This window comes from Dryobates pubescens, chromosome 11 (genome assembly GCF_014839835.1).
Source record: "Dryobates pubescens isolate bDryPub1 chromosome 11, bDryPub1.pri, whole genome shotgun sequence".
Lineage (NCBI taxonomy): Eukaryota > Metazoa > Chordata > Aves > Piciformes > Picidae > Dryobates > Dryobates pubescens.
The window spans coordinates 18770617-18797266 of NC_071622.1; the positions used below are offsets into that span (position 1 = coordinate 18770617).

A 26650-nucleotide genomic window follows, 5' to 3' on the forward strand; every position below is an offset into this window, starting at 1 on the left:
GAGTTCGCAGTTTTGTTAGACTAAGGGGTAAGCTGCAGTTTCTCTCATACAAAGCTTCAGATGCTGACATATAACAAAATGTAATTGTGACTGCTGTCAAATGTTGCCTTCACGTAGGTGTCCTACTCGCCTTTCACTAAACACAACCATAACATTTTATTGCATTTAAATAGGAAGTAAATGGTTCAGTACAGCAAAGAGTTAATTACTTTTAAAATTATTTCACATATGTAATTCTTGGATATTCTCTAAGTCAAATGAATAATACTGATTTGAATTTAAACACATTTGATGGCAGTTCACATGAGAGAGGACTGGAGAACACCACCACCTGTGGTTAAAGTGTTCTTTCTTTTTTCCTTCTAAATCGTAGGGCCTTATCTTCCTATTAATTTTATTTAATGCATCATGAATTATTAGTGGTTATATCCAATTAATCAGTAATTATTACTCTTGCTGCCTGTTATCTTTGCATTTAACAGGCCAAATAAGTTTAGTATCTTCTTGGTAGTTACCCCAAGAAGGCTGCAGTTACTGAACCAACTCAATATATTTAAGGCAATCTCTGCACATTAAAAGTGAATCTGGAAATGCAACTAAAAAAAACCAAACACAAATCACCCCTTTTTAATTAAACAACCACATCTCCTAAATGAATGTGTATTGCCAAGTTTCACTACTACATGTTTGCAGTGAAAATGTTAAAACTCGTCAATGCAAACAAAGTTGCTGACGAGAAGCTAAGCAACTATTACCGGTGTTCCCCAAGAGCTAAAGTGGACTTCAGTTAATGTTGCATCTCCTGCAAGGAGAACAATCTCATTCTCAATGGAAGGAATTTCCTTCAATAAGTTAATTAATTCAATTAATTAAATATACTGGAACTTTACAAAGCTTCCCCTTAACTGATCCTATTAATCTTTTTACAGGCTTAAAAATGTTGTTTATTAAACATTTAAGAGTGCAATGTTTAGTAAAAAGTTCTGTTACTGGCATATATTATCTATCTTAAAGTTATTTTTAGGTCTTTCCTTCCCATGTATTTAAATGAGGTCCTCTTGCAAAACAAACAAAAGTGTAACTCTAATTACATCCAACCAGAACATGGCAATAAACTGTGGCATAAGAATTGCGGGTGTAGATTTTCATTAAAACTTACAACCTGAACAAATGTATGTGCATCTACAAAACTACTTAGTGAGAGTGCATATTTGATTAGCAACACACAGAGCTTAACAGAAAAGCTGATTTACAGTTGAAAGAATCTTAATAATTGTGAATGAAACAATTAGCTTCTTTTGTGGAAAGAAATTACGGGGGGAGGGGGGCGGGGAAACAATACAAGGCAAGATTAGAAAAGTCACAACAGAGGTCACTAGCTTCTGTCATTTCACCTACATGCATTGTAAAATCTCAACATATTAGTAAATTGCCTCACATTTTCAACAGAGAGAAGACAACTGGTTTAATTTTTCAAAGTTGCTTAAATGAACAAGGTATTCGGCAGACAGCCACAGCTCAGCACCTTTGAGCTCCACAAGTGTTGGGAACAGAACCACAGAGACTCTTTCAATGCTTGTGTTTCACGTTCGGTTATTCAAATAATGTGCATTACACCTGCATCGGTTCACAATAAGTTTATTTTATGTGAAGAAAAGCTTTGCCATTAATGAAAAAATTCAGTAGAAAACAGTATTTCCTGCTTTCAATCTAAATTACTCAAAAGTAGAAGCTTGTATTAGTGAAAACTTCAGTAGAAACAAATCTGTAGGAAACATGTTCTTGGCACATGAAGTAAAAGCTTAAAACACATTAAATTTGAAGAGAGTATTTACCATGCAACCATGCTGGCAGAAAAGCCAGTTTGTAATGGCTGGTATTTGTCCCTCAAGACAGTAACATGGAAGACACTTAAACCTGCTTACATAACGTTAATTGTATATAAATATGGTGTCACCATAACTGACAGTCTTTATTCAGGCCAACCATTTAGTTTAGCAGCTCTAAATAGGTAATAGGCACTTTGCCTTTCTGATTTCCCCTCTCGCCCATCAGCCAGTCTGAATCCATGCCAGGAATACTGTACACTGTTATCACCTGGAAAAAACAATAAAACAGTCTGCCTTAATTCTCAAGGTCTTTGAATTAAGAATAATCAGGTTAAATAAGGCATTTAGTATGAACATCCATGGAACACAATCTAGTGCTAATAAGAATTATTTCACTGGTCTACAGAAAAGAAGTAGATATAGTAGCATGTGTTAAAGTCTAATTTTTCCTGTTATTTTTTAATCTATAAATCTTGTATGTTGCTATCAACTTTAACAGGCAATCTAAAAAGAAAGTTTGTTGGACCTGGAAGTGCATGATAGAAAGACAGATGTTGTTGATGTGCCACAATTTAACCAAATCTTAGGCAACAGTGTCTAAGTCACTCTCTAGAGAAGAAAAAAGTCTAATGAAAAATATTTAAGTAATGCACAATTTAAGCAATAATGAAAAAATATGAAAGCTTTTTTTATGGATGTTCCTTTACAGTGTTACACTATGATCACATTACCAGGCAGAACTGCCTCATTATATATCTCTGCTTGCTTTATATAGACTGACTTGGGGGCGCTGGTGGACGAGAAGCTCAACATGAGTTCTCAATGTGCACTTGCAGCCTGGAAAGCCAATCAGATCCTGGGGTGCATCAAGAGAAGTGTGGCTAGCAGGTCAAGGGGGGTGATTGTGCCCCTCTACTCAGCTCTGGTGAGACCCCACCTGGAGTACTGTGGCCAGTTCTGGAGCCCCAATTACAAGAGGGATATGGACGTGCTGGAACATGTCCAGAGAAGGGCCATGAGGATGATCAGAGGGCTGGAGCACCTCTCCTATGAGGACAGACTGAAAGAGTTGGGGCTCTTCAGTCTGGAGAAGAGAAGGCTCTGAGGTGACCTAATTGTGGCCTTCCAGTATCTGAAGGGGGCCTACAAGAAGGCTGGGGAGGGACTTCTCAGGATATCAGGTAGTGATAGGACTAGGGGAAATGGAATGAAGCTGGAGGTCGGGAGATTCAGGTTGGACGTGAAGAGGAAGTTCTTCCCCATGAGAGTGGTGAAGCCCTGGAATGGGTTGTCCAGGGAGGTGGTTGAGGCCCCGTCCCTGGAGGTGTTTAAGACCAGGCTGGACGAGGCTCTGGCCAACCTGATCTAGTGTGGGGTGTCCCTGCCCATGGCAGGGAGGTTGGAAGTAGATGATCCTTGTGGTCCCTTCCAACCCTGACTGATACTATGATACTATGACTTAGAGTGTGATTGAACAGCAACAGGAATAAACACAGCACAACCCCCACCATCAAAACAAGCAGCAGTTGTATGTTCCTATTCTTCACAAACAGCAATATTTAATATCTGAAAGACTAATTTTATTGATAACAGTGCAAAGGTGTGCTAAAAAGTAGACAGTACAATTGTACCTTGATTGTCTAGCAAATATTCTTGCAAGCTCAGCTGGTGTAACAAATGCTAACTCTCTAGAATCTTAGTGTATATAGGCAGCGGACAGTGTTCTAAGAGTACTATTGAAGTTTAATAAATTAAAAAGAAAATCAACTACACAGATTTCTTGATGTAGAACATCTTAACTTGCTAGGTCACAAGCATTCCAATTTTACCTTTAAGTGCTGAAGGTACATGGAAAACTCTTACCTCATCTGCAAGTAGTGACAATTCACTGCTGTTGGCAGCATCGTAGTCATAAAGAACTCTAGCTTTCCTGCTGCCACTTGATGACTTCAGTTCACTGATGCCTGAAGTAACTACTGAATTGCTTACTGACGGCAATGAAGCAGAGGCTGAGGCCAAGACTGAGGGAGCAGAAACACTCTGCACAGGAGCTGAGGAAGACTGGTTATTGTTAGAGAGGAAAGTAGATGGAAAGCTGTGGGAGAAAACAAAATGAGAAGACTTTTAAGTGCATCAGTTCTACATGGGGAATTATGCATGACTCCATGCCTAAATTGGCATTCTTGCTTTTATCAGCCACAGAATAAACACTGACAGACAGTAGTAATAGAATAGCATGGATATTTGTATAAATCTATAAATAAACATATTTGCTCCTGACCTGTTGTATAAATGAAACCAAAATACTTTAACCAAAATTCTGCCACCCTAAAAAAAATGACAGCTCAGCCAGTAAAAGAAGTAGCCTCCACTTCCTCCTACTCGTTCCTCAATTATGTGGCTACACAAAGGATTGTTCTAGTGAACCAGGTCAGGTAAATGTAATACAGGTTAAAAACACAGCCTCCCTCTGAAAGAAGATGAAAACCCTCAACTATTTTTGCAATCTAAATCAGTTCATTGATTCAGCTGCCTACGTGCTGTAAAACAAAAATATTTGTTACATTGAAGAGGAACTTCTATCAGCTTAAGCCCCTCCTTTCTAGGTCAGGCTGCTGCTTGTTCTGTGCCAGCCGTAGTGCTTGCCAGACTTTTCCGTGAAGTCAATTCAACTCATTAACCTGCTTTAAAAGAAAAGGGGTCTGAGGGGATGGATGCAAAAAAGCACAGTTTATAATCTAAGTTAATGAGCTGAATCACAACAAACTGTGATGAGAGCCAGAGCAGGTAGAGAGGAAAGGAGAGAATAACATGCCTGAAAAGCAGAAGGAGCATAAAGGAGAGCAAAGCAGCAAGACATCTGGGGGCACAGGGTAGGGGGAAATGGAACAGCATGGGGGCATTGATGAGCTGGACTCATGCCACTGCCCTACATCCTGGGTTGCAGTTCCACAGTACATTGAACTTCCCAGCTCTTCTTGAAGATTCAGTTCAGGGACTACTTTAACCACATAAATCAAGATCAGTATATTTCCACAGCAATGTCTGTAACATTACTGGTACTCATGAGAGGAGCTGGCTTCAGGAGCTGATGCAGGTGTAAACTAAATCAATCAATACTAATTTTTGGATCATCTGGCCACAAACACAGGTAGAATTAAGGCAGCTCAAATCTCTATCAGATGCAGCAGTACTGCACACAAGTTTACAGTTTCTCACAATATTTAACCTGGTAAATTTACAGTCAACAAAAAAAGTCAACTCACACCTCTGCCTTTTTGTGCAAATTTTCTGTCACTGGAGTCAGATCTAGCAATCCATTGCTTTTGAGTTGATTGGAAAACCTGATCTAACAAAAATAAACAAGATTTCTAATATTCCACCAGAATGGCTTGTTGAACAAGTTCATCTTGCAGTTATGCAATTGTTATATGACTGAAGGGAAACAGCAGGACTATTGTGAAGGACAGAACCAGAAACTTTACAGTTGCATATAAAAATTGGGTAGACTTTCTTGGAGACTCGTGAATTTAGTTAGCAGTTTACTTCTGTCAAAAGGAAGAAGTTCTATTTCCTCTGGCTTATCTTGACTGTATTTGATCATTTGATCCTCTGGCCAGCCTGATCTAGTGTGGGGTGTCCCTGCCCATGGCAGGGGTGCTGGAACTAGGTGATCCTTGTAGTCCCTTCCAACCCTGACTGATACTATGATACTACGATAAAGAGATGGTTCAACTCACTGAGAAGAGACCAAACCAATTTTTTTTCCCCTTTCATTTGCCAGCTTACTTTTTCAAACCAGTTCAGGATGGTCCCTGGCAAATCAAATTAGCAAAACAAGGAGGGAAAACTAGACCCCACATTTTAGCAGGGATAACTCAGCTGTGCCTCATGATGACGTATTTATTACTTGATTAGTTGATAGGCAGAGGGATTTAATTCTAAAAGACAGTCAGCTGTTTCTCAATGTTACTAAATTACTATTTAGAATACTGCTAAACCTGTTCTCTACTAACACTATGATTACTTGTGAATGATTCTGCTCAGTTCAAAGGAAAAGAAAGCCAAAGCTTTATAACCACTCTGCCAATCAGTAAGGCATTAAGTCTCACTCGTTTTTGCAAAGTCAATATATAGACATGTTACTGGAAAACATCTGCGATGCAGATGTTGTTTGAGATATTTTTGTTTGTTTGACACTTTAGTAGCAGGAGTAGGATAGTAGTAATTGACAGTTTGAAAAAACCCCACAGTGATACCTAAGTTTATACTTGGCTGTTAAGGAAGCTGAGAAGTTTAGAGCAAAAGCAGTTATAAGCAATTTAAAACAAAAGGCATGGCCAGAGTATTTCAAATTTCACACCTCAAACAGCCCCACAGGAGGGAGAGAAACATTCTAGGAGATACATAAAGGAACCTGAGCACAAGTTTTCTCCTTACCTTCCCTACAGCTGACTCTGTAGCGTACATTAGGGAAAATCAGTGGACAGCTCTGAAAGATGTAGTCTTCAATGTGAACCAGGTTAGGGTTTATGCCTTAGATCCTGACCCAGGTAAAACACATAATATACATCTACTCTGAGAACCAAGTTTATTGCTTGAAGCAGAAGCCATCTCACTTAGATGTTGAACACCTCTAGTCCGCCAACTAGCTCAAAACAAAACCAAGTTCCTCACAGCTTGGCTTTCGTATGCGAATGTGGCATGACATCATTCTTAAATACATGAAAAGACCACATGTAACTCAGCACTGTGTATCCCTTGTGAACCAACAGAGTGCAGTCAGTCAGAACCAAAATCTACCTGAGCTGCCTTTAGTACTATATCTGCCTATGCATAACACGGGAAGAACACTACACATATTCTGCTCATCTGTCTATTTCATGCAAATACTATGCACTGTATGACTACAAAATGCGAAACTCTTCCAAAGCAAGGAGCACAACTTGAGGCCCTGTCCCAGTGCTTCCCATCACAGGCCAGTTGGACTTCCTTGCACAAGGAAGGAAAGACACGCCCAAGATTCAATACCATTGTTGTTTTAATCCACATAGGCAGAAAAATTTCATTTAGCTGTTTGAGGTGTTTGGTATTTACAAAGCTTCCATGCTTTTGGTCTCCTAGCAGTCATCATATTTTTATCAAAAATGCTGATCAGATCACAGCCACAAAGACACATCTTTCCATTTTCCTGAAGACAGTATTTTCTTCAAATAGAATTTTGCATACCTGTAGCAGTTTACACAAATTTTAAACAAAGGTAGCTGTTCTGGACATGCAATGCAACAGACTTTTAAAGAGGAGTATGTAGTTCCTTAGGTTAAAGATATTGTGTTTAAGGCTTTGTTTGGCAAATGCATCAGGATAAAAGTATAGATTTTAAAACATATCCTCTCAAAACAGTTGTGTTTCGCTGTCTAATTTAAGAGGCATTTGTATTAAATCCAATGTTTATTTTCAAGCTTTCGACCCTGCAACTTTCATTTTTATGCTACTAAATGTTATAGCTGAACATTCCTGTCGGTGGACTAACTTTAAAGACACAGCTTTTCTAAAAAAACACTTTTAAGGACTTCTTTTAAAAAGTCTTTACCCATTTAAACAAACTGAGGAAAGGAAATCAAATGCTACAGGAAGTTGCAAGTCAGAAAAAGGACAAGACTCAAAAACACTTTTGGTTTTACTTCCTCGACATGAAAAACAATCAAAGATACTTGCTGAGTGCACCCTCGGCAAGTTTGCTGGTGACGCCAAGCTGTGTGGTGCAGCAGACACACTGGAGGGAAGAGAGGCCATCCAGAGGAACCTTGACAGACTGGAAGAGGTGGGCCCATGACAGCCTCATGAGGTTCAATAAGACCAAGTGCAAGGTCCTGCATTTGGATTAGGGCAATCCCAGGCACCGATATCCATCCCTGGAGGTTTTTAAGGCCAGGCTGGATGTGGCTCTGGGCAACCTGTTGTAGTGTGAGGGGTCCCTGTCCATGGCAGGGGGGTTGGAACTAGATGATCCTTGAGGTCCCTTCCAACCCTAACAATTCTATGATTCTACTTTACAGAGACAGTTATTTAGAACAGACACTAGACAAACTTGCTCATTCCACTATGAGTGCTTTAGATTACTGCATGCATGTATCACAAAGTACATTTCTCCCTAGATATAATATCTATCCTGGCAACTCACTTAACAGTGGAGAATGCAGTTACAGTGAAAAACTGGTAGTGCCCAGAAGCAAATTAAGAGGTAACAGGAATTTACAGATAGTATAAAAATGTTCCCCACAATTTGTGGCATAAAGCATAACACAACTGAATGATTACAACTAAATCTCCAGAAAATCCTTTTTGTGCTATCAAATGAGGTTAACTTGGCCCCACCTTCCTCAATTACCAAATATACAAGATCTTGATAAATCAACCCTCAAAAGGCATTAGTGCTGTGTGTAAGCTTAAGGAGGCAGTTGCAGCAAGGTAATTATATATTAATTACTTGATAACATATTTCCTTTCAGTACAGCATACCTCTGTGTTCACCACTGTTATATCAGCCTACATTTTCCTACTGTACATCAGCACTTAATTTTTGTTTGTTTGTTTTTTTTAAAAAAGGTGTGGGGGGGTTGGGGGTGGGTTCTGTTTCCTTAAATTTTTACAGTATTACTACCTTCCAAGTTGTTTCTGGAGATCCAACATATATTGGTAACATTGTGCATAATAGGTCATCTGAGCTTCAACAAAATCGTTCAGACAGCGAAGATGATGTGCCTATAACACAAAGAATCCAAGTTTTTAGTTTGTAAAAAGTACCATGCTGCATTAGACAGACTGGTCTCCCAGTCAGCTGTTGGTGCCAATATTGGCACATGAAGATATACAGCACATAGCCATAGTGCTTGTATTTACCAGTTAACTGAGATAAAAATGTCACAATATCTAATGCATTTGAGCATTAAAAAAAGAAGCTGTACAAGCATCAGGCCATTTACCTACAATCTCTTCACAACAGAATAAATATTTTATAACATGTTTCTGTGGTTTCAAGATTCAGTTGATGTGGTGGGAATGGGAAGTTGCATTTGCAAGGCTAATGGGAAACTAAAATTAAAGTCAGTAGATACTAACCTAGAATTAAACAAAACTAAACAGCTCCATTTGGTACTACCAAAGTCCCCAAGTATTTTACTGTAATTTTCAGAAAATGCCCCAATTTTTATTTCCCCCTCCCCTCTACTCCTTTATAGTACTCACATGTGTGCTGCTGATTCCTTCCAGCAGAAGTCTGGTAATCTCTGCTTGCCGGTCAAATTCACTCTGAGTAATTCGTACTTCCTGTTCAGACTAAAAGTAAGGATGCACATTAGGCATTTGTAAAATACACTCTGCTACAACTTCTATCTGCAACAGCCCCATTTTATTCTGAGCTACTCATACAAATGCATTAATCTCAGGTTTAGGTGTTTGAAGTATATGTGTCTTTCCCTTGGAGATCTTTACAGGGAAAAACAAACAAAAAAGCCCCACCAAAACCCAGTATTTGCACTTCAGATTCAGAAATGATAAGGCTCTGTATATACATAAGCAGTTTAATCATCAGACATCTGCCACAGAGTCACTGTATGCATCACGAAGGCATTTTTCTGCTAGCGGTATTACTCCAGCTCTCCCAATAGCAAACCAGGTCTTCTGCCAGCATAGCAGTGGTCACCAAGGACAACGTAATTTATTTTCCCATGCTTCAAGTTATCAGGTATCTGACCAAATAATTTAGGGTAAGCCTTCCTTTATTTGTGTCAGGTAACTGCACAGCAATCAACTGTACATAAATCTTTGACAGTAATTTTTAACAGGGTATTTCTTAAATTCATGTCCCATACTGGCCACCAAGCTACTGTAATTATTTCTGGTGATTACAAGTGAGGTTTCTTTAAAAATAAATAAATCTGAACTACAGCAAATGTTCTAACTTCCATTAGAGTAAGATTTCTGTTAAAATTATTGTATTTAAGTCTTATTTTCAAGTAATTCAAAGTCAAATCTATTCTTTGTTACATACTGTTATCAGCTTTTAAATAAGTTCATAATGTTATGGCAGTTTTAAAAGACTTCCATCCTTCACAAGCCAAAATTACTTCAGAGTATTGGGGGTGGAGGGTGTGTGTTTAAAAAAGACACCGTTTCAAAAATACAAATACATAAACATTTATGTTTTAATGTCTAATATCTACTGTTCTTATTGACTTATTGAAGTGATACCTACAAAGCATTAGTTTCAAAAGGATTTCACATGTTTGCAAACATTCTGCTCTTGTATTCCACTAATCAATACAAAGTCAACATGGAAGGATCTTAATCTCAGAAATGAGCACAGAAGAATGATGCAGTTACCCAAGAAATGTTTTTCATCTGAATCACTGCAGCTGGGAAGGCTTAGACATTAATTAAACAGTGAGAAAGCAGCTATAGAGCACTGTGCGTTTCTAACTTAAATCTTGAGACAGCAGTGTATGTATCAAGTTACAAACTAATTAGGTTTTCAAGGTTTGTTGAGGAAAGAATCTTTGCTTGAAATTTTTCTATTATTTCTGTATTAATGTCAGAGAAATCCATCTGGCAGTCCCCGAGAGAAATGTAAGCACAGACGAAAAAGAGAGGAAGAAAATCATTCCCTTCTGTATTAGCAACATTTTAATTTCAAGAAAACCCAGTAAAATCATAGGTAAATCATTTATCTGGAGTTAAACAGTCTAGTTTCTTGCTTCTTTGAAGTCAACAGTTGCAAAGGTGTTTCTTCCTGCCAGGTAAGTAAATACATGAAAATAGGAACTTGTAAGGAGGGGAAATATCCCTTAGAAAAATTCTATTTGTTTCAACAACATATTTTAGCAAACCAACCACCTTCTATGAGAAGGGGGAAAGTGAGTAATGGGTAACATCTATTAACTTAGCCAGTACAGAGCGAATTTAAATATGCTGCTTTACAAAAGCACTGGTTTTGTAGAGATTTACACAAAGTGAGTTGTGATACTGTCCATCACATGCCATCCCTACTTTCAGTACTGCTAGATAAGCAGTAGCAGGACAGCATATCTACTCACCTTGTGGTAAAGGTGAAAACCAGCTGAGTCCCACTCTGGGAAACTTACGACCTGACCGCTTTTGATTAGTTTAAACTTTCCAGTGGACGCCCCCCCCCCCGATGCAGTCACACTTTGGTTTTATATCAATGAGAAGGCCTCACTAGGTATCTCCCACGAACATCCCTCAAAATGGTACTTTCTCCCTAAGTTCAGAATATGAACAAAGTTTCTGAATATTCATATTCAGAAACCCATAATCTCTCCAGATTTCACATAAGAATATATGACCTCTCAGAAATACTGTGCAGTTCTGTAGCTAAGGGGTAAAATCACTCTCCTAATGTTTTATTAGACATGCTGCTAGTAAAACAGTGATAATAGATATATTGATGCTACCCAATATAGCTGGGCCCCTTTGTCTTCTCTGCAGCCAAAAGACAGGAGGTCTTCTCAGTGTGCAAAACCTGTCTAACCTCAACATGCTGACTACATGCTAAAAATGTTTGCTCTTTCCATTGGCCACACCAGACACTTCAGAAGACTCCTAATGAAGTTCCTGTGTAGCATCAGTACCTACTCAATTTATTTTATAGCACAGTATTTAATATCTTCAAATTTCACATTTCAGAGGGGAACTTAAGCTGAAGAAAATTTGTCACTGACACCACACAGATCTTAGTTTTTTTGTTCTAACTAAAGCCAAAATACCTGTAATTGATCTAGAGATTACTGGACAGTCTGAAATCTTTGTTGGGAAGTCCCTTAGATTCATTTTGAATACATCCATGAATCTCTTCCTCCAATTTTCATACATAGAACATATTGCCTTTAGAAACATGGAGGGATTAGTGTTCCTTTGGCAAAACCTGCGTGTTATAGTTTCTCTTCTATAGTCTCTGCTTTTTATACGCTTAAAAATAAAAGGAAACTTAAGTTTGTATTACATAAACTATTACAAGATTTTTCTCCTTTATGATATTGTTAATCGCTTCACAATATTTTTTTCTCCAAGACAAAATCTGTTAGATTTCACTGTCCTTAAAAGTTGCTTGTCCTCATCACTGAAAAGCAAATAGTTTTATTCATTGCCTTACAGCTTCAGGATTAGTTTTCATTACAGCAGTACTGCTCTCCTGCTACATTGTTCCCCAAACAGTATTGAGTACAGACAGGTTTGCTGCTTCCAAATTGTTACTTTACTTAAATAGTAAAATGGTTCTCAAACTTTGGCATCGAAATTGACCTAAGCCTTCTTTTACAGGTCAATCTCTCAAACCCCTTCTTCCCCCTGAATTCTCACATTCTACCCACATACTCCCCATTTGGACCATAACTCACAGAAAGTTGGAACAGAAGACATTTGTATTTATTTTCTCTCACAGTTCCCAGGATTTCACCCAAACTTCCATATTCCACATTCTAACAGCAATGCCCTACGCACCCCACAGCCACCTTTCTAGTCCCCCTTTAAAGGCCATACTCCCAAGCCCCTGCCAGGTAAGCTCCTCCTTACTTTCTGTTGTCACCACTACTTATTTTTTTTCCATTTCCCCTGCTCTGCAGAAATTCCCTAAGAAATTTCTTTTTAACCACAGCTTCTGTTTGCCAAAGTTAAACTGCAATCAACAACATGCAATATCCTGTATTACATTAGACCAGCACAAGTTATGGTTTCAGAATTCCACAGTTTCTAAACAGTTTACTTACTTTTGTCACTTCCTCAGCCCATATCTAGTCAGCATTGAGAGTGGGAAAGTGGAAAAATAAACAAACTTAGATACTGGTGATACTTTAATAGAGAATGAAACCATATTTTGGCTTTTATCTACTTTCCTCTCCTCAGAGCTTCACAGGAATTTGAGGAGTGCTATAAGTCAGTTGCCCAAAGCCCTTCCTATACACTGAAATTACAAGTACAGAAGGCACTACATCCATGAAGTCAGTCAAATACTGAAGAGTGTATGACTTGCAGAATTCATGTTACAAGAATCTATTTAAACATAAGACACAACTACTTATAAAATGACATGGACCAGACAAACTAAGTTGCCTTATGGAGGAACTTAAGTTACCTTAATGTGTTAAAATATTGGAAAACTATGGAAAGCTATTCTCAGTTAAAGACTGAAACAGACAAATGATTTCTCTTGCTAATTTCATTACTGGTTTTCTATTTCACAAGCACTTTCATTGAAAGCTAAATTTAATAAAAAAATGCTACAGGTATTATAACAGTAGGTAAGTAGTATAGCAAGATCACAGAACTGCAAGGAATTTGCTCTAGAAGTTAATTACTTCAGTTTGCTGTTCCCATTTTCCCTTGCAATGCACTTCTCCTTTAACCTTTATTTTCTGCAGCTGTAAGATGACAACACCATCAGGACTTCAATAGGAAGAAATGTGTGCAAAGGTTGCAGAAGCAAGTTGTAACAAACAAGTTTGTTTGCTTTTTTTATCTGAGAACTATGAAATATTTATGGAGAGAAGACCCACTATGTTGTACAGATCCAACACCCAAACCAGGACAGGCTGAACAGCGCAGTCTATGTTGTACATAATTAATTAACTCCTTGCTTTTCCACTTCCTCACTTATGGTGCTAAAACCAGCTGTGTTACTGAGTCCTTTCAACAGAGATTTCATGTAATTCACTTCTACTCATATTAAAAAAAAAAATTAAAATGGAGAATTAAAGAATTCCTTTCGCTCAAATAGGTAAAATAAACTTCAGAAGTGACCAAAAAAACACCCACTTTAAAATAATAATCTCCTTCGCCTCTGAAGTTTACATTCATAAACTCATAGAAGGTAGAAAAAAAATACTGCATACTTCAGTTTATCATAAATATTCTGATAAAAACATCTAATGCTGTACTGACACAAGTGTATTAGGTACACCATGCCAATCTAGTTGGGAATGAAAAACATCTGAAACATGACCAAAATTTGCTGAATAGCAAGAGAAAACATTTGATAGGAAAATGAATGAACACAGGAGGCCAACAAACCTTTAGCCATTTTACATGCAGCAAGTTGAGCACGTAAGAGACATTTACCATAATGTTATTCTCTTCAGGCTGAGAGGTGTTTAGTTGCTTAAATGCATAGATAAGAGACAAAAGCAAGTTACAACACTGAATATAGCAGGTGAACAGATTGTTGGCACAAGTTTAAGCTAAGCAAACCTGTGAAAGGAGCACAGATACATAAAATTGTTTAGATTTCTATTTTAAACTACTGATCCAAGCCATTTCAGTTGTACAGTAAGCAGGGGAGAATGTAATTTCATCAATTATTAAATATTTTTGTAACAGGAAATAAACAAATGTAGTAGACACAATTTATCATTTTATCTTAAGAAAACAATAAAAATAACCATTTGCATCACAACTCAATACACTTTGCTAACCTGTCCATCCAGAAGTATTTGCCAGATAGTTTCCTTCATAGGTAAGTAAGCCAGCAGAAAATAAACCATTTGCATCACACCTATATCCAGGTTAGTTGTCATTTTTAGATTGCAGAGGATAAAGTAGAAATGGAATTTTTTCACTTCTCTGGGAATTCTACAATCCAATGCCTCTTAAACATGCATACTGTTGTTAAAGTGCAATTAAAACTGAAGTATAGGCAAGGTAGTGAAGTAAGAGACCTAGAGTGTCATGCTCTACCAGTACTAAATTATTTGTGCATTAAACTGCAAATTACTTACTGTATGAATATTTTAAGCCTGGTCAAGTAGTAGCAGCAGCAACTGGCAATAATTTTGTCCAAGCACGAAGCTCTGGATGAATACACTGGTGATGGAACTAAAATTCAAGTATAGAGCCTTTCTTTTAATACCAAGCTCAAAGGAAACAATTTCCTTACGGTCTATTATTTTAGTAAGTAAGGTGTACCTGTTACCATGTCACAAAGTTTAAAAAAAAGAAAAAGAAAAAAGTAGTATTTTTGTTATATTTTGTTTTCTTGAGGGGAAACTTAACTCAGAGCATATCCAAGAAAAGGAATTGCTTGGATACACTGCTTCTAAATTCTACTACTAGCTGACCAAAACCCTGCTCTCCCCTTTTATTCCTAGAAATTAAGGAAGCTTAACCAGTAGAGAATTAACTTTTTTCCATTAAATTTACATTATACAAAGGGACTTTTTTTAAAATATAATTTATAAACACAGGATTAGTGTCCATGACATGAGGGACTTAGGACACAGAAGCAGAACTGCCAGACAGAAATGATGTTGTGGGTTTTTTCAGAAGAATCATCATCCCAAAGATGAAAAGTGCTTCATCTGCAAAGCTTAGTCTGAGAAATTATGTTCCCAAGGTCTTCAAGGACAGTGATCCATTTGGAAAAGCCAGCAAAATCTGACAGGCTTGCTGCTGCCCCTTCATCATGTACACTGTCCCTGTGTATTTGAGCTGCCTGTATGCCTTCAGTATCTGTGTGCACAACCTTTACTGCATTAACACTAGAACAAAAAATTACTGTCCATCATTAACTGCTGCACTTTCAAGAACTCAGTCAAATGATAGCTATGAAAATACCATAAGCATACATTCGATTACCTAGCCCTACATTTAGAGGCATTTCAAGAGTTTAAAAACCGAAAGTTTTTTCTTCTGTAGCAATTTTAATCTCCTTGAACAAGTGTTTATTGAGGGAATAAGAAGAGTTAACAGATGTAAGCGTAAGATTCTCACCCCATTTGGTGGTGTGATGCTGTAAACAATACAGAAAGAGTTAACTACAAATATTTTTACATAGAGAAGTTAAGCATGGACAAGACTGTCAGATGGGAAATAATTATACATATGCTTTAACACTTCAAGCCGTTCAAATGCCAAAACCTTAACCTCTGAATGATCTTCATTTACAACCATCCTGGCAGACTGTAGCAGGTCATTTTTGGCAGTATAGGCTCATCTAGTACAGAACAAGGGGAGAATATTTATTTGGTCAGGTAAGCTCAACCTGATGGAATATCTAAAACCAGAAAATTAACACCTCAATCAGCAATTTCCTTGCATTTCCTTGTGTTCCACTAAGGCATTTCTTTCAAAGTATCTAGAAAAATAACAAAGGTAAGAAGCTAGAACTGGAAACCAAGCAGGCAAGTTCATAAGTATGTATCAGTAAGTTTGAAAGTTATGGACAAGTCAAAAAAAATTCCACTTACAGCAGCTCGAGCTTCTGCAACTTTCGCTTTCTTCAATCGGGTTTTTGCTGCATCCAAATCTAGCCTTTTGTTTTGCAATAGTTTGCGTTCTTTCTGAAAGTAAGTTAAGTTAGTTTGTGAGAATAGGTACAGACACTCAAAAGCCTGCATACCTGGAATTTTTATTTCCATTAATTATCACATATAAAAAGACTATTCAGTTGAACAGAGAGGCAGAATTACACCCTAATTATTCTCACACATTTTATACTGCAGATACATACTTTTAATAGAACAACAATTAAACCCCACAAGTTTTCAGAATTATTTTCATTTCATGTGGTCAAAAGGGAAAAAAAAAAAATACACCAAAGGCACAAATTCTACCCAACTTTTTCTACTTTGAGGAAACAATATTGTACAATTATCTGCTACTTCATTTTCAAGATTTACAGTTGGTGTGAAATGCTGAAGAATGCACAATTCAGCTTACAGTAATAGTTTTGTAGTCTCCTTCAATAAAGTTTCTTAGGGGAGTGAGAAAGTTTATAGCAGAAGTTTGAATTAGTTCTCTGTCTGCTGTCCCAATTCGCTTTTGTGTTTCTCCACATTTAATGAGTGCATTTCCTGTGAAGGAAACAAATAAAAAATTAGTTTCATGGTGATTCAGACAGGTGGTTAACAGAACAAGCTTCTACAGGCAGGAAAGTTTAGGCCAGCAGTTTGAAAGATAATCCAATACTGTCACAAGGGGTTTCAAAAGACATCTGAATCAGCTACAACCACCACCCAAACAAACCACAAAAGAAACAAACAAAAACTCAAGCACTCCCTAAAATAAACCACCACTCAAACCAAACAAACTCACACACCAAATCAAATCATTTTTATTAATAATCATCACATGTCAAGGCAAGATTTCAGTGACAACAGATGTAGTACTGTAGAAGTGGCACTAACTGCAGCAACTCCATTGTGAACACCTGATTTAGGAACCAGCTATTGCACCTACTTACTTTTATCAACCAACCACCTCCTCTTATACCATGTTTCTGTTTAGGTCAGGATTAGTTGGTAGCAAGGAAAAAGCTCACTTAGCCATTTGAAAATAACGGGCTTTTTCCTTGCCCCCATCTACTCCAACTTCTAAATAGTATTTGTACGTAGAGTGAACAGTATTTTGAATGTTTGCAAGTTAAGTATTGAAACTGAAGTCAGTGTATCAAAAAAAACCAAAACAAAAACAACAGGTACTGCGATGGTGTTTCAACAGGCTGACGTAACTGAATGAGGAAAGGACATTATGTTTACAGAGAACTAAAATACTTTGTAACACCATACGAAAGCTAACACTGTATCTATCCTTAAACTAACAGTTTGTTACTTACTTGAATCCTAAAAATCCTTCAAGGTGAAGGAGAGTACTAAACAGCATCAAACCACATGGAAGTAAGAGGCACAAAGCCTGCCACTATTGATTCTGTATTCGTAAGTCTCCTATAAAACATCTAATTTCTTTAAGTGCACTTTCCTTCTTTTGAAGGATAGCACTATTATTTCCAGATATAAAGATCTCATTCTCCCCAGAAGAAAAGTTTTCCCTCCCATTTCAGTTTTGCAGAAAGCAACTAAACAGAGGTAACTATCACAGTTTGATTGCACATTATATTATAAATACAGACACCTAGGCATTTCAGCTGGTCAGGTTAAATTAACAGCTAAATCTGTTATCAGCAATTTTAAAGAGCTGTACAAAACACCAGAATTAGATTTCATAATTAATGCCAGTGTGAAACATTAGATAACACCTCCAACTCTCCTGTCATAGGTATGGAAAATTCACTGGAGAAGGAAAAAATCTTTATATTATGTTCTACACTCTTATAATACCATATATTAAGAAAAGCGGGAATACTGTAGAGAGGCTTCTTACTAAAGTTAACACAATGTGTAAATGTTGTCAGATGTGCAAATGTCTTCCTATAACAAGGAAGATACATCCCACAATTATTTGTCTGGTAAGAAAACTATACATCCACAGACAGTTATTCCAACAGCAGGTTCTGTTTCTAGATTTGGAAAGAGATCTCATCACTGATCTCCTAATGCTCAAAGTTATACAGCAAGCCTTCTCAGAATGATACAAAAGCCATTGAACTGTTTTGTATCATCTTACATTGTTAAGAAAAACTAGATTTGTGCATTTTTTTTTTTTCCTCCCTTCAGTAATGCAACACAAGACATATTTTTAACTTCTACTTACCATAAGCTGTTCCTGGGCCAAACTCATTTCCAGCATCAATCATATACTGGCCTAGTAACTCTGGATTATTCATGCGACTTGGTGCTTTGCGGTCCAGCTTCTCATAGACAAATTCTTCTATCCTGGCATCTAAAATATGTTTTATTTGAAATAATTACTGCCATTTAAAACATAAATTAGAAATTTAAATTAAAAAAAAAAAAAAAAGACAAGAAAAGAAAAAAAAAAAGTTCAAAATCCAGACTTTGTACTCAATTAAGGGAAGAATATGAAGCTGAAGATACCATTCCTGGACACTATCTGTTTGTCATGCTATGTTCAAATGTTTCTTAGAGCCATTTGTGAAAGTGAAAAATTAAACTATTCCTCTCCCTTCTATCAGCAGATTTATACAGTTTTCCAAAATTTCTCCAGAAGTCTTCACTGTTAGAGCATAACAGAAGACTGCTCCTTAACAAAACCTTTTTTGCCCCCTCTCCAGGAAAAAAAAAAAAAATTGCAAAAATTGTTCAAATTAGCACTGTAGGAATTAAGTTAAACAACTACTGTAGGTTCCCTCTTAAGATACCCTGAAAGTTTTCTGGGCCCAGTAATTATATCCTCTCTTTCCTGCTCCCTCTCCTTCATTGAAATGTTCTGAAAGAAATCACTGATGATATTAAAAGTGTTTCATTTCATATTGCCATGCTTCCTTAGTCTGAGCAACAAAGTTATTAAAATATCCACCTACTGTAGTATCAAGCTACAGTATGCTTCTTGGGTGAAAAAGCTGCACACATGTAAACAGGGACACTGCTCATTTCAACAGCAAACTCTTCAAACACAACACCTGGTTTCTCTGACCAACTATTTTGACTTCCCAACTAACTCACTTTATTAATGCAGTCGGTATGAAGTAATCTCAGCCTGCAAGACTACAGGCAACCATAAAGAAACTCTTCAATGTACAAACTTAACACTTTGATGCAACAAAAAAAATAATACTGCTATACAACTTTCATCACCATCAGATTAAATAACTCCTCTCTCATGAAGGTCAAAAAAAAAAATTCACCTGACATAGACAAACATAGGTACCAGTGCATTCCCTGGCACCAAGGGTGAACCAAAAACTATCCAAAATATTCATTTCTTTTACTAAATGATGCACAAACCAAAGAGTAATCTAACATTATTGGACTATTACATGGGTCTGACCTAAAGGTACAATTAAAAATGTGATTGAACACAATTTTTCCTCCCTCAGACAGGGTCATTTCATTAACAACAACCAAAAGAAGCCCTCTGCAGCATGTGATAGTCCTCCCAAGTAGGCTGCCAAACAGCTGAAGTTACGTTCACAGATGAAGATCACTGCTTAATGCCAAGTATTTTTAGACATCAGAAAATTGACTGGTCAGCATAGCTGAGATACTACCATGTATTTCATCCTTCTGCTCAATCTTTCTCACAGTTCCACCAGCCTTCCATTAATGATTCAGTACTCTACAAATCCAAGTTTCTAAAAAGTCCATAGATACTACAAATACTGAATTAAATGAACAAGATACTTCCTCTGTACTGGAAAGGAAGCAGAAATTTTAGCAGGAATATTCTGTAAGCTCTAGTGCATCCCTTCCCACAGGATTAGTTATTTCTATTCTAACATTTGGGCTTTTTTCAGTACTAAAGGATGCAAAACACTTCCAGAACAATGCATCATAGATCAGCATTATGAAGAATCTAACTGTTTGGCATTAGAGAAGTTCCATTAGTGTATGATTCACCTGTACTAATAAATCTTAACACACTATGTCACTACAAGGAGAATATTTATAATCATGCTAATACCTCTACACTGAAAACTACCTCCTCATTTCAGCAAACCTAAGGGAGGTTTAGATTTACTACTTTTTTTTTTTTTTTTTTTTTTTTTAATAGCTGCTCACCTAGTGACTTGACACCAGGTCTTGACTTGAAATATAGATCTACACACCAAGCAAATTCCTACAGCTTCCAACTCCAGTAAAACTGCCACAAATGGCAGAGATAACCGAGTCCAATATCCTTAACATTTGTATCAGCAATTTCAGAAATGAAATTAACACACCAGAAAACTACATTTCTTCTACCCATGTCTTTTCTGTTATTGCTACAGTAAGAGATTCACTAGTGATGAAAACATGTAAAACTTATTATATTGCCTAAGTATGGTGTATCAATCAAATTAATTTTTTTAGTAAAGGAATTGTTAAAGACAGGCATTTCAGTTCACCTTGTCTGCACCCAACTCAAATGCATTGTGCAGTTTAAAGTAATGAATTTTCTTGAGCTACTGTATCTAACACATGAAAAATTTCAGAGTTTTTATAGGTACCTAAGATTTCTGGAATCATGGTGGAAATCTTAATTAAACAAGAAACAAATAAAAAAACAGTTAGGCTGAGACTGAGCAGAGTATGGAATCAATGCTATAGTTTAAAGAGCTCTGTCAGAAGTTTTTCCTATTTGAAGAGTTATGGAAGAGCCAGCAGCTCAGACAGTGTCCCCAGTCCTCAGTAGCTCTTTCCCTAATTCTAAGGGAAAAAATCCAATTTTAAGACTGCAATATTTACTCACAACTTATGCAATACCTATTGCAGTAAATATTTACACTGACAAATCTATTAATACAGACATTGCAAACAAAAACCTGAAGAGTTCCTTACTTGGATTTGGTTGTAATAACACTTCTGTTTGTTTCATTATTTTTTCTGTCCACAATTTTGTGCATTCTGCTTTGCTGAGCAGGTTCTCCAGGTGAGCATCCAGTTCAGTCTTTTCTGCTTGACCAAGTTTTTCTTCTGTGAACTAGGAATTAGATAGGTCAAAAATAGTTAGTTCACATACATAACTTTCCAGGACAAGTTTAAGACACTTCATGTTAGTTGCAGATCTTATTTTCAAAGATATATCCACTATTCAGTCATCAATAAAAATCTAAGGATAAATATGAAAGCTTTTAAGTTCAACAGTGTACCCTTACTGTCAGGAAAAAATAGGGCAGGAGAGAGAGTTTATTTAACCAAGATGAAGAAGATGATTTACAACATTATGAAGAAATTCTCTGCTCTGTACTTGCTACTGGGTTCTCACTTAGAGCATTGTTCAGTTTTGCATAGTACTTTGAAACATGAGCCAGAAGGAAAAAGAATCCAGAGGTAATAAAGACAATTAAAAGATTCCTTAAATCTTGTACATTTTGTAATTAAATTTGGCCCTTCTTCCACAGCAAACAAAGACACAATAGACTCTCATTACACCTACCTTTAACATGTTTGAAAACAATGTCCTGTCCACAGCAAACAGGAATAAAAGCAGCCAGTTTAAACTTCAGCATGAAGATTTGAATTAGACTTTAGAGAAAGCTTTTAAAGACAAGAATCAAAAGCTAAAATAGACATCCCTGGGAAATAATGAATATATATTTTTGGGGATGCTTTTGCTTTTTAGACAAATTAATGTTTGGTGAACTGTTTATATTTAAAACTGATCCTGTTATGCCTTACAGAAACAGTAAGATGAGTTCTGCTGTTATCTTCCAAGCTGCATTTTCGGTCACAATGAAATACAGTGTAATTCCATTTAGCTAAATAAATCCAGCACACAATTCATTTCACTCAATATTAATTCATGCCAACTCATATTAATCCACAAGCAGTTTGTACTTCAACCCTAGTTTTCTGGGAGAGGGGAATGCCACGTGTTTCACATCAGGGAACCCAGCAAAACCGGAACTGAGGGTTTTGCCTGCCTCTCTTCAGAAATAGTTTCTCATGATGATCTCATCACTTGACATCCTGTTTAAAGTTAGGCATTTTCAGAAGAACCTGGCTTATGATTAAATCCCTAACAAGCTTACCAATTAAGAACATAATAGGACTGGAAGCACTTTCAGCTGTCAAACTTGATTCTTAACTAGTTCTTTGGTGGGATATTTAAACTTACAATAAGAAACAAGAATGCAGTACAAGCAAATTGCACTGTCCAAGTCTGTTTTCATCTCGACCACATGTAGAGTAAAACCAAGTTCGAAAGCATATGCATCTAAAGTCTAGATAAATGCTACCTACAGTTCTGCATAGAAGCAAACCACTTTTGTGAGAAAGTTCAGGAGGGAAGAATGAAATTTATTTGTGGGTGCAATATTACTACTGTTTAAAAAGCTCTTTAAAAAGATGTCAGATGCTATAACTGTTTTTCAGAAACTTTGTACAGATTCATCATAGTATTAATGGGTTCAATTTTTTTTTTTTTTTTACTAATTAAAGAGAAGAATGTTTCTAAATGAAATGGGGATTCCCATTAATATTTCCATAAATCTTCTCAGCAGTGTGAAGATTGTTTAGGGAATATCACAGTATTATATTTCACAAACACACTTCAAGGAAAAACTTAATTTTAGCACTATTGAGCAGCATGGTAAACAGCAGTTTGACAGAAGTATGCTGCCACTCCGATTTCCCATCTCAGTTACCCTGAAACCTAAATTTGAACTGGTCTTTTTGTACAACGTCTGTTTTTTTCAGACATTACTCCATCCCTTCAGAATACAAACAAAATAAGGAAGAAACTTTCTTCTGCTTAGAAAAACTGTTCCAAGACAGGCAGACACTAATAATTTTCTACTGTGATTAGAGCTTTGAAAGTTTTGGTTTCCTTTCTATTAGAGCCTAAGAAGTGTCACACAAATGCCTAATGTAAGCACTTGCTATAACAAATCCCATCAGTAATCCATCTAATCCATTTGTCTTTACTAAATTCAAAATATGTACGCAAATTACCTGGACATCCACAACTCACACAGAAATTGTACTGTTGTTTGTGTATAACTGGGTTATCATGGCCCAACCAGCATTCTGGATCTACACTGCAGAATTACTTGAAGAAGAAATTACATTGAGAAAAGTCTCTAACTTCTGGCAGCAGTCATGAAGACCAAATGCATTTCTGCTACTGTAGAGTAAAAGCCCAGCACATTCCCAACCATTAAGCAGTCAGCTTGTCAATGACAGAGCTTGACAAGAAGAAGGACTCAAATTACTGTTACTATACTTTATGGCATTATTTATTTTACCTCAAATGACACTAACTGCAACCATTTTCTACGTTGTTCCATAAATTGCAAGTACTGCAAGACTGAGAATGACTCCTCTAAGCCTTCTTTGCCTGCTAGAATGAAGGGTATGAAGATGACTAGCAGGGTTGATTTTATTTATGGACTACTACCTAACACATGACAGTCTGAACACAGTATAACCTTATCCTCAGAAGGAACAGGTTTTCTGAAACATCAATATCAGGTAAGCCAATTCCAATCCCCTTTTAACAGAAAAGTCTGCCAAGCCTACGAAACACTAAAGAGCCATCACTATCTTCTAAGCTGAAATGCCATTTTATGCTGCTGAACTGTTTCATATGGTGTGGTCAGGTTTTTTGTTTGTAATATCCCAAAGCAACCAGTATCAGGCCATATCACATCATCCAGCCATGTACGAACATAAAAGTATAACTCAATATACACAACTATAATTCTTAAATGGAGGGCACAATCTACACCCAGAGGATATTAACAACTATATGCAAAACTTATATCCCAAATGGCTTCATTAAACATCTCATTTTAGGGGAAAGTGACAGGTGGTAGAGCAAAATTATGCCACATTTCCATTTAATGTTAGTTTAGATTAAGCAGATAATTAATGAAGCTATTCAGATGTTAAACAACAATGCAGGTAGAGCAGACTGGAGCAAACCACAGTTCACAACACCATTAAACCATGACAGACTGCCAAAAACTTGCATTAGATTTAAAGAAAAAAGATGCATTAAATATAAAAAGTCAAGATAAAAGACATTAATCACAAGATACCACCACAGGATCTTACAACGAAGGGTGAACTGCATCTCCTTTTTGTCGACATTCAGCAAGAAAAACGAAAGGGGTGGAGACTGGAAAGGAAGAGGTCTAGGAAACATAGACTTGAAATAGCCAGGGCAAAGGGGAGGGGAAAAAAAAAGGCACGGAAAGACCTCCATCACAAAAGGAAGGTACAACGACTGCTAATTTAACTATGAACCACGTTTTCTGACCATTTTGCATTTTCAGAGCTTTGCTGTGGTCTTGATCATTACTTCTACTTGAATATTAAGATGTAGGGCAATATATCAGACCGGATAACTGTAATCATTTTCCAAACCTGTCTGTGACCCAGTGAGAACTCAAGAGAAACCAAAGTGGATTACTATGCACTGGTTTGGATGTCCACCTCCCTACAGGAAATCTGTTCAGGTTTGATTATATAAAGAAAGGGGATTACAGTCAAGACAACGGCTATGGAACAAAAGCCAATTATAGTGCCCTTAGCGCGAAGAAAGGGGAAGACTGATTCAGAGACAATGGGCTATCAAAGAAGCTTAAAATATATATCAAAGCTCAATCCAAACCAAAAAAGCCTAAGCAGGTACTTTCACGTGTCACATCAGAGCGTGAATTTGACCGATCAGGCATCGCGATATATTTTTAGCAGCTACTGAAGACACCGGCTTATTTCAGACGAGACACACCTTTGTCCCTTCCACGCATAACCACCACTATATCTTCCAGGCAGTTGACGCCGGCTCAACCCCTACTCAGCCCAGACACCTTCTCCTGACTTTGGGCAGCCTCAGCCCCTCCACCCCACCCCCCCACCAGCCCTCCGAGCTGTTTTTGCAACCAGCCTGGACGAAATCCCCGGTCCCTGCCAAGCCCAGGACCAGCAAGAGATCCGCAGGCGAAGGAGCTGTCTTGAGGAGGAGGCACATCACTGCCCGGCCAGGCCGGAGGTCCAGGCTCACCCCTCGCAGCTGGGCCTGGCACTCCCTCAGAGCTGCAAGCCAGCTGCCAACCCAGCCCCTCCCCGGCTACCGCTCCACCGGCCTGAGGCGGAGCCGGGCTCCCCGGCCAACGCCCCGCACCGGGCCCAGCAGCGGCGACGGCGACCCCGCCGAGCTAGGTACGGCCTTGCCCACCTTCCCTAGCTAGGGCCGCGGCGGCGAAGTCCGGTCCCGGCAAAGACCAGTCCCAGCAAAGCCCGATCCCGGCAACGCCCGGTCCCGGCAAAGCCCCCGCAGGGGCAGGCAAGCGGGAGTACCTGCACAGCACGGCTCAAAAAGGCGCCAGCGTCAGCCGCCAACTTCTTCACATTGAAGTCCATGATGTTCATCTTCGGCAGGGGAGAGGACGCTGACTCAGCCCAAGCACCCGCGGCAGCGGCAGCGGCCGCTCCGGCCCGTCCCTGTGGGGAGCCGCCGGGGGGCGGTGCCAAACCCGGCCTGACGCCGCAGCGGATTGGCCGCAGCCGCGGCGTCAGCCGCAGATCCCGGATCGGCCGGTGGAGCGGTGGTGAGGCGTGCTCCGCTCCTGCTTCGCGCCGCCCCGGTCCCGCCTGCCCCCGCGGTGAAGGAACGGTGGGTGGGGTGGGTGTTGCGTCCCGCCACTGGGGGCGGCTGACCCGCAGAGCTCGGCACGCGTCCCCGCCTCAGGGAGCCAAGGCCGTTATCGGTGCGCTGCAGGGCTTGCCGTTCGCTAGTCGTGGGGGAAGGGAAGGTTCCCGGAGCCGGTCGCGGCCTGTCCCGTAAAGAACAGCGAGTGGGGCGGAGTCCTCTTGTGGGGACAGTGATGATCTGCGAACCTACGGGTGGAAACTCCGCCACCCCAGGGGTCTGCCGCCCTCAGACCCTGAGGAGGCAAGATCCTCTCCGCACCCCTTGCTTAAGTCCAGAGCTTTGTAAGTCAGATCTTGTCTTAATGAAAAATAGTTTTCGATAGACCTTGGAAATGGAAGCTGGGGAGGATTTTTTTTTAAAGTCATTCAGAAAAAGGCTGTTTATTGAAAGCTTGTGTAGATAAACGTATACTGAGACACAACTATAACATTGCACCAAAGCATCACAAAGGGAGTATGAGAAAATACCTTTAATTGTATTACTTAATGCCAGCAATCAAGTAAACAGAAAATAGTCTCTAATATTTTCCATTATTTTAACACCTCTCATCATGATTAAAAAAAGGACCTTTGGCAGGCTAGCAACTAGAAAACAATGTGGCATCATTGGCAACAAACTAATATTCCCACCATGAAAATTATCCTGGTCATTCAGTTCAGTAATTTACCTCGTAATCTGAATCCTAAATGATGTTTGGCTTAATTCGATAAAGTCAAAGGAAATCCCAGGGCATTGTGACAAGAAGTGAATTTCAGAGAAAGGAAATAACTGCATCAAAGCAATCTTGCTTACATGTCGGTCAGATTCCAGGAATT

At 38.4% G+C, this 26650-nt stretch overlaps 1 protein-coding gene across 4 annotated transcripts; it reads right to left on the reverse strand.

Annotated features, from left to right (window-relative positions):
• Positions 1-1618: 1618 nt before the first annotated feature.
• On the reverse strand, positions 1619-25655 carry SH3GLB1 (SH3 domain containing GRB2 like, endophilin B1). 4 transcript variants are annotated; one of them, XM_009900337.2, is made up of 11 exons: positions 25481-25655; positions 21014-21155; positions 18327-18455; positions 16557-16690; positions 16085-16177; positions 13914-14000; positions 12614-12637; positions 9078-9167; positions 8494-8594; positions 3693-3924; positions 1619-2097 (listed from the first exon to the last, which is right to left on the reverse strand). In XM_009900337.2, the coding sequence occupies exons 1-11, from the start codon at positions 25550-25552 to the stop codon at positions 1990-1992; spliced, it is 1212 nt and encodes a 403-aa protein (XP_009898639.1). In that variant the 5' UTR covers positions 25553-25655; the 3' UTR covers positions 1619-1989. The 4 variants fall into 4 exon arrangements, with proteins under 4 accessions (XP_009898639.1, XP_009898641.1, XP_054021063.1 ...); XM_009900339.2 differs by having other exon boundaries at positions 1620-2097; positions 13962-14000; XM_054165088.1 differs by lacking the exon at positions 13914-14000 and having other exon boundaries at positions 1620-2097.
• Positions 25656-26650: the final 995 nt, after the last annotated feature.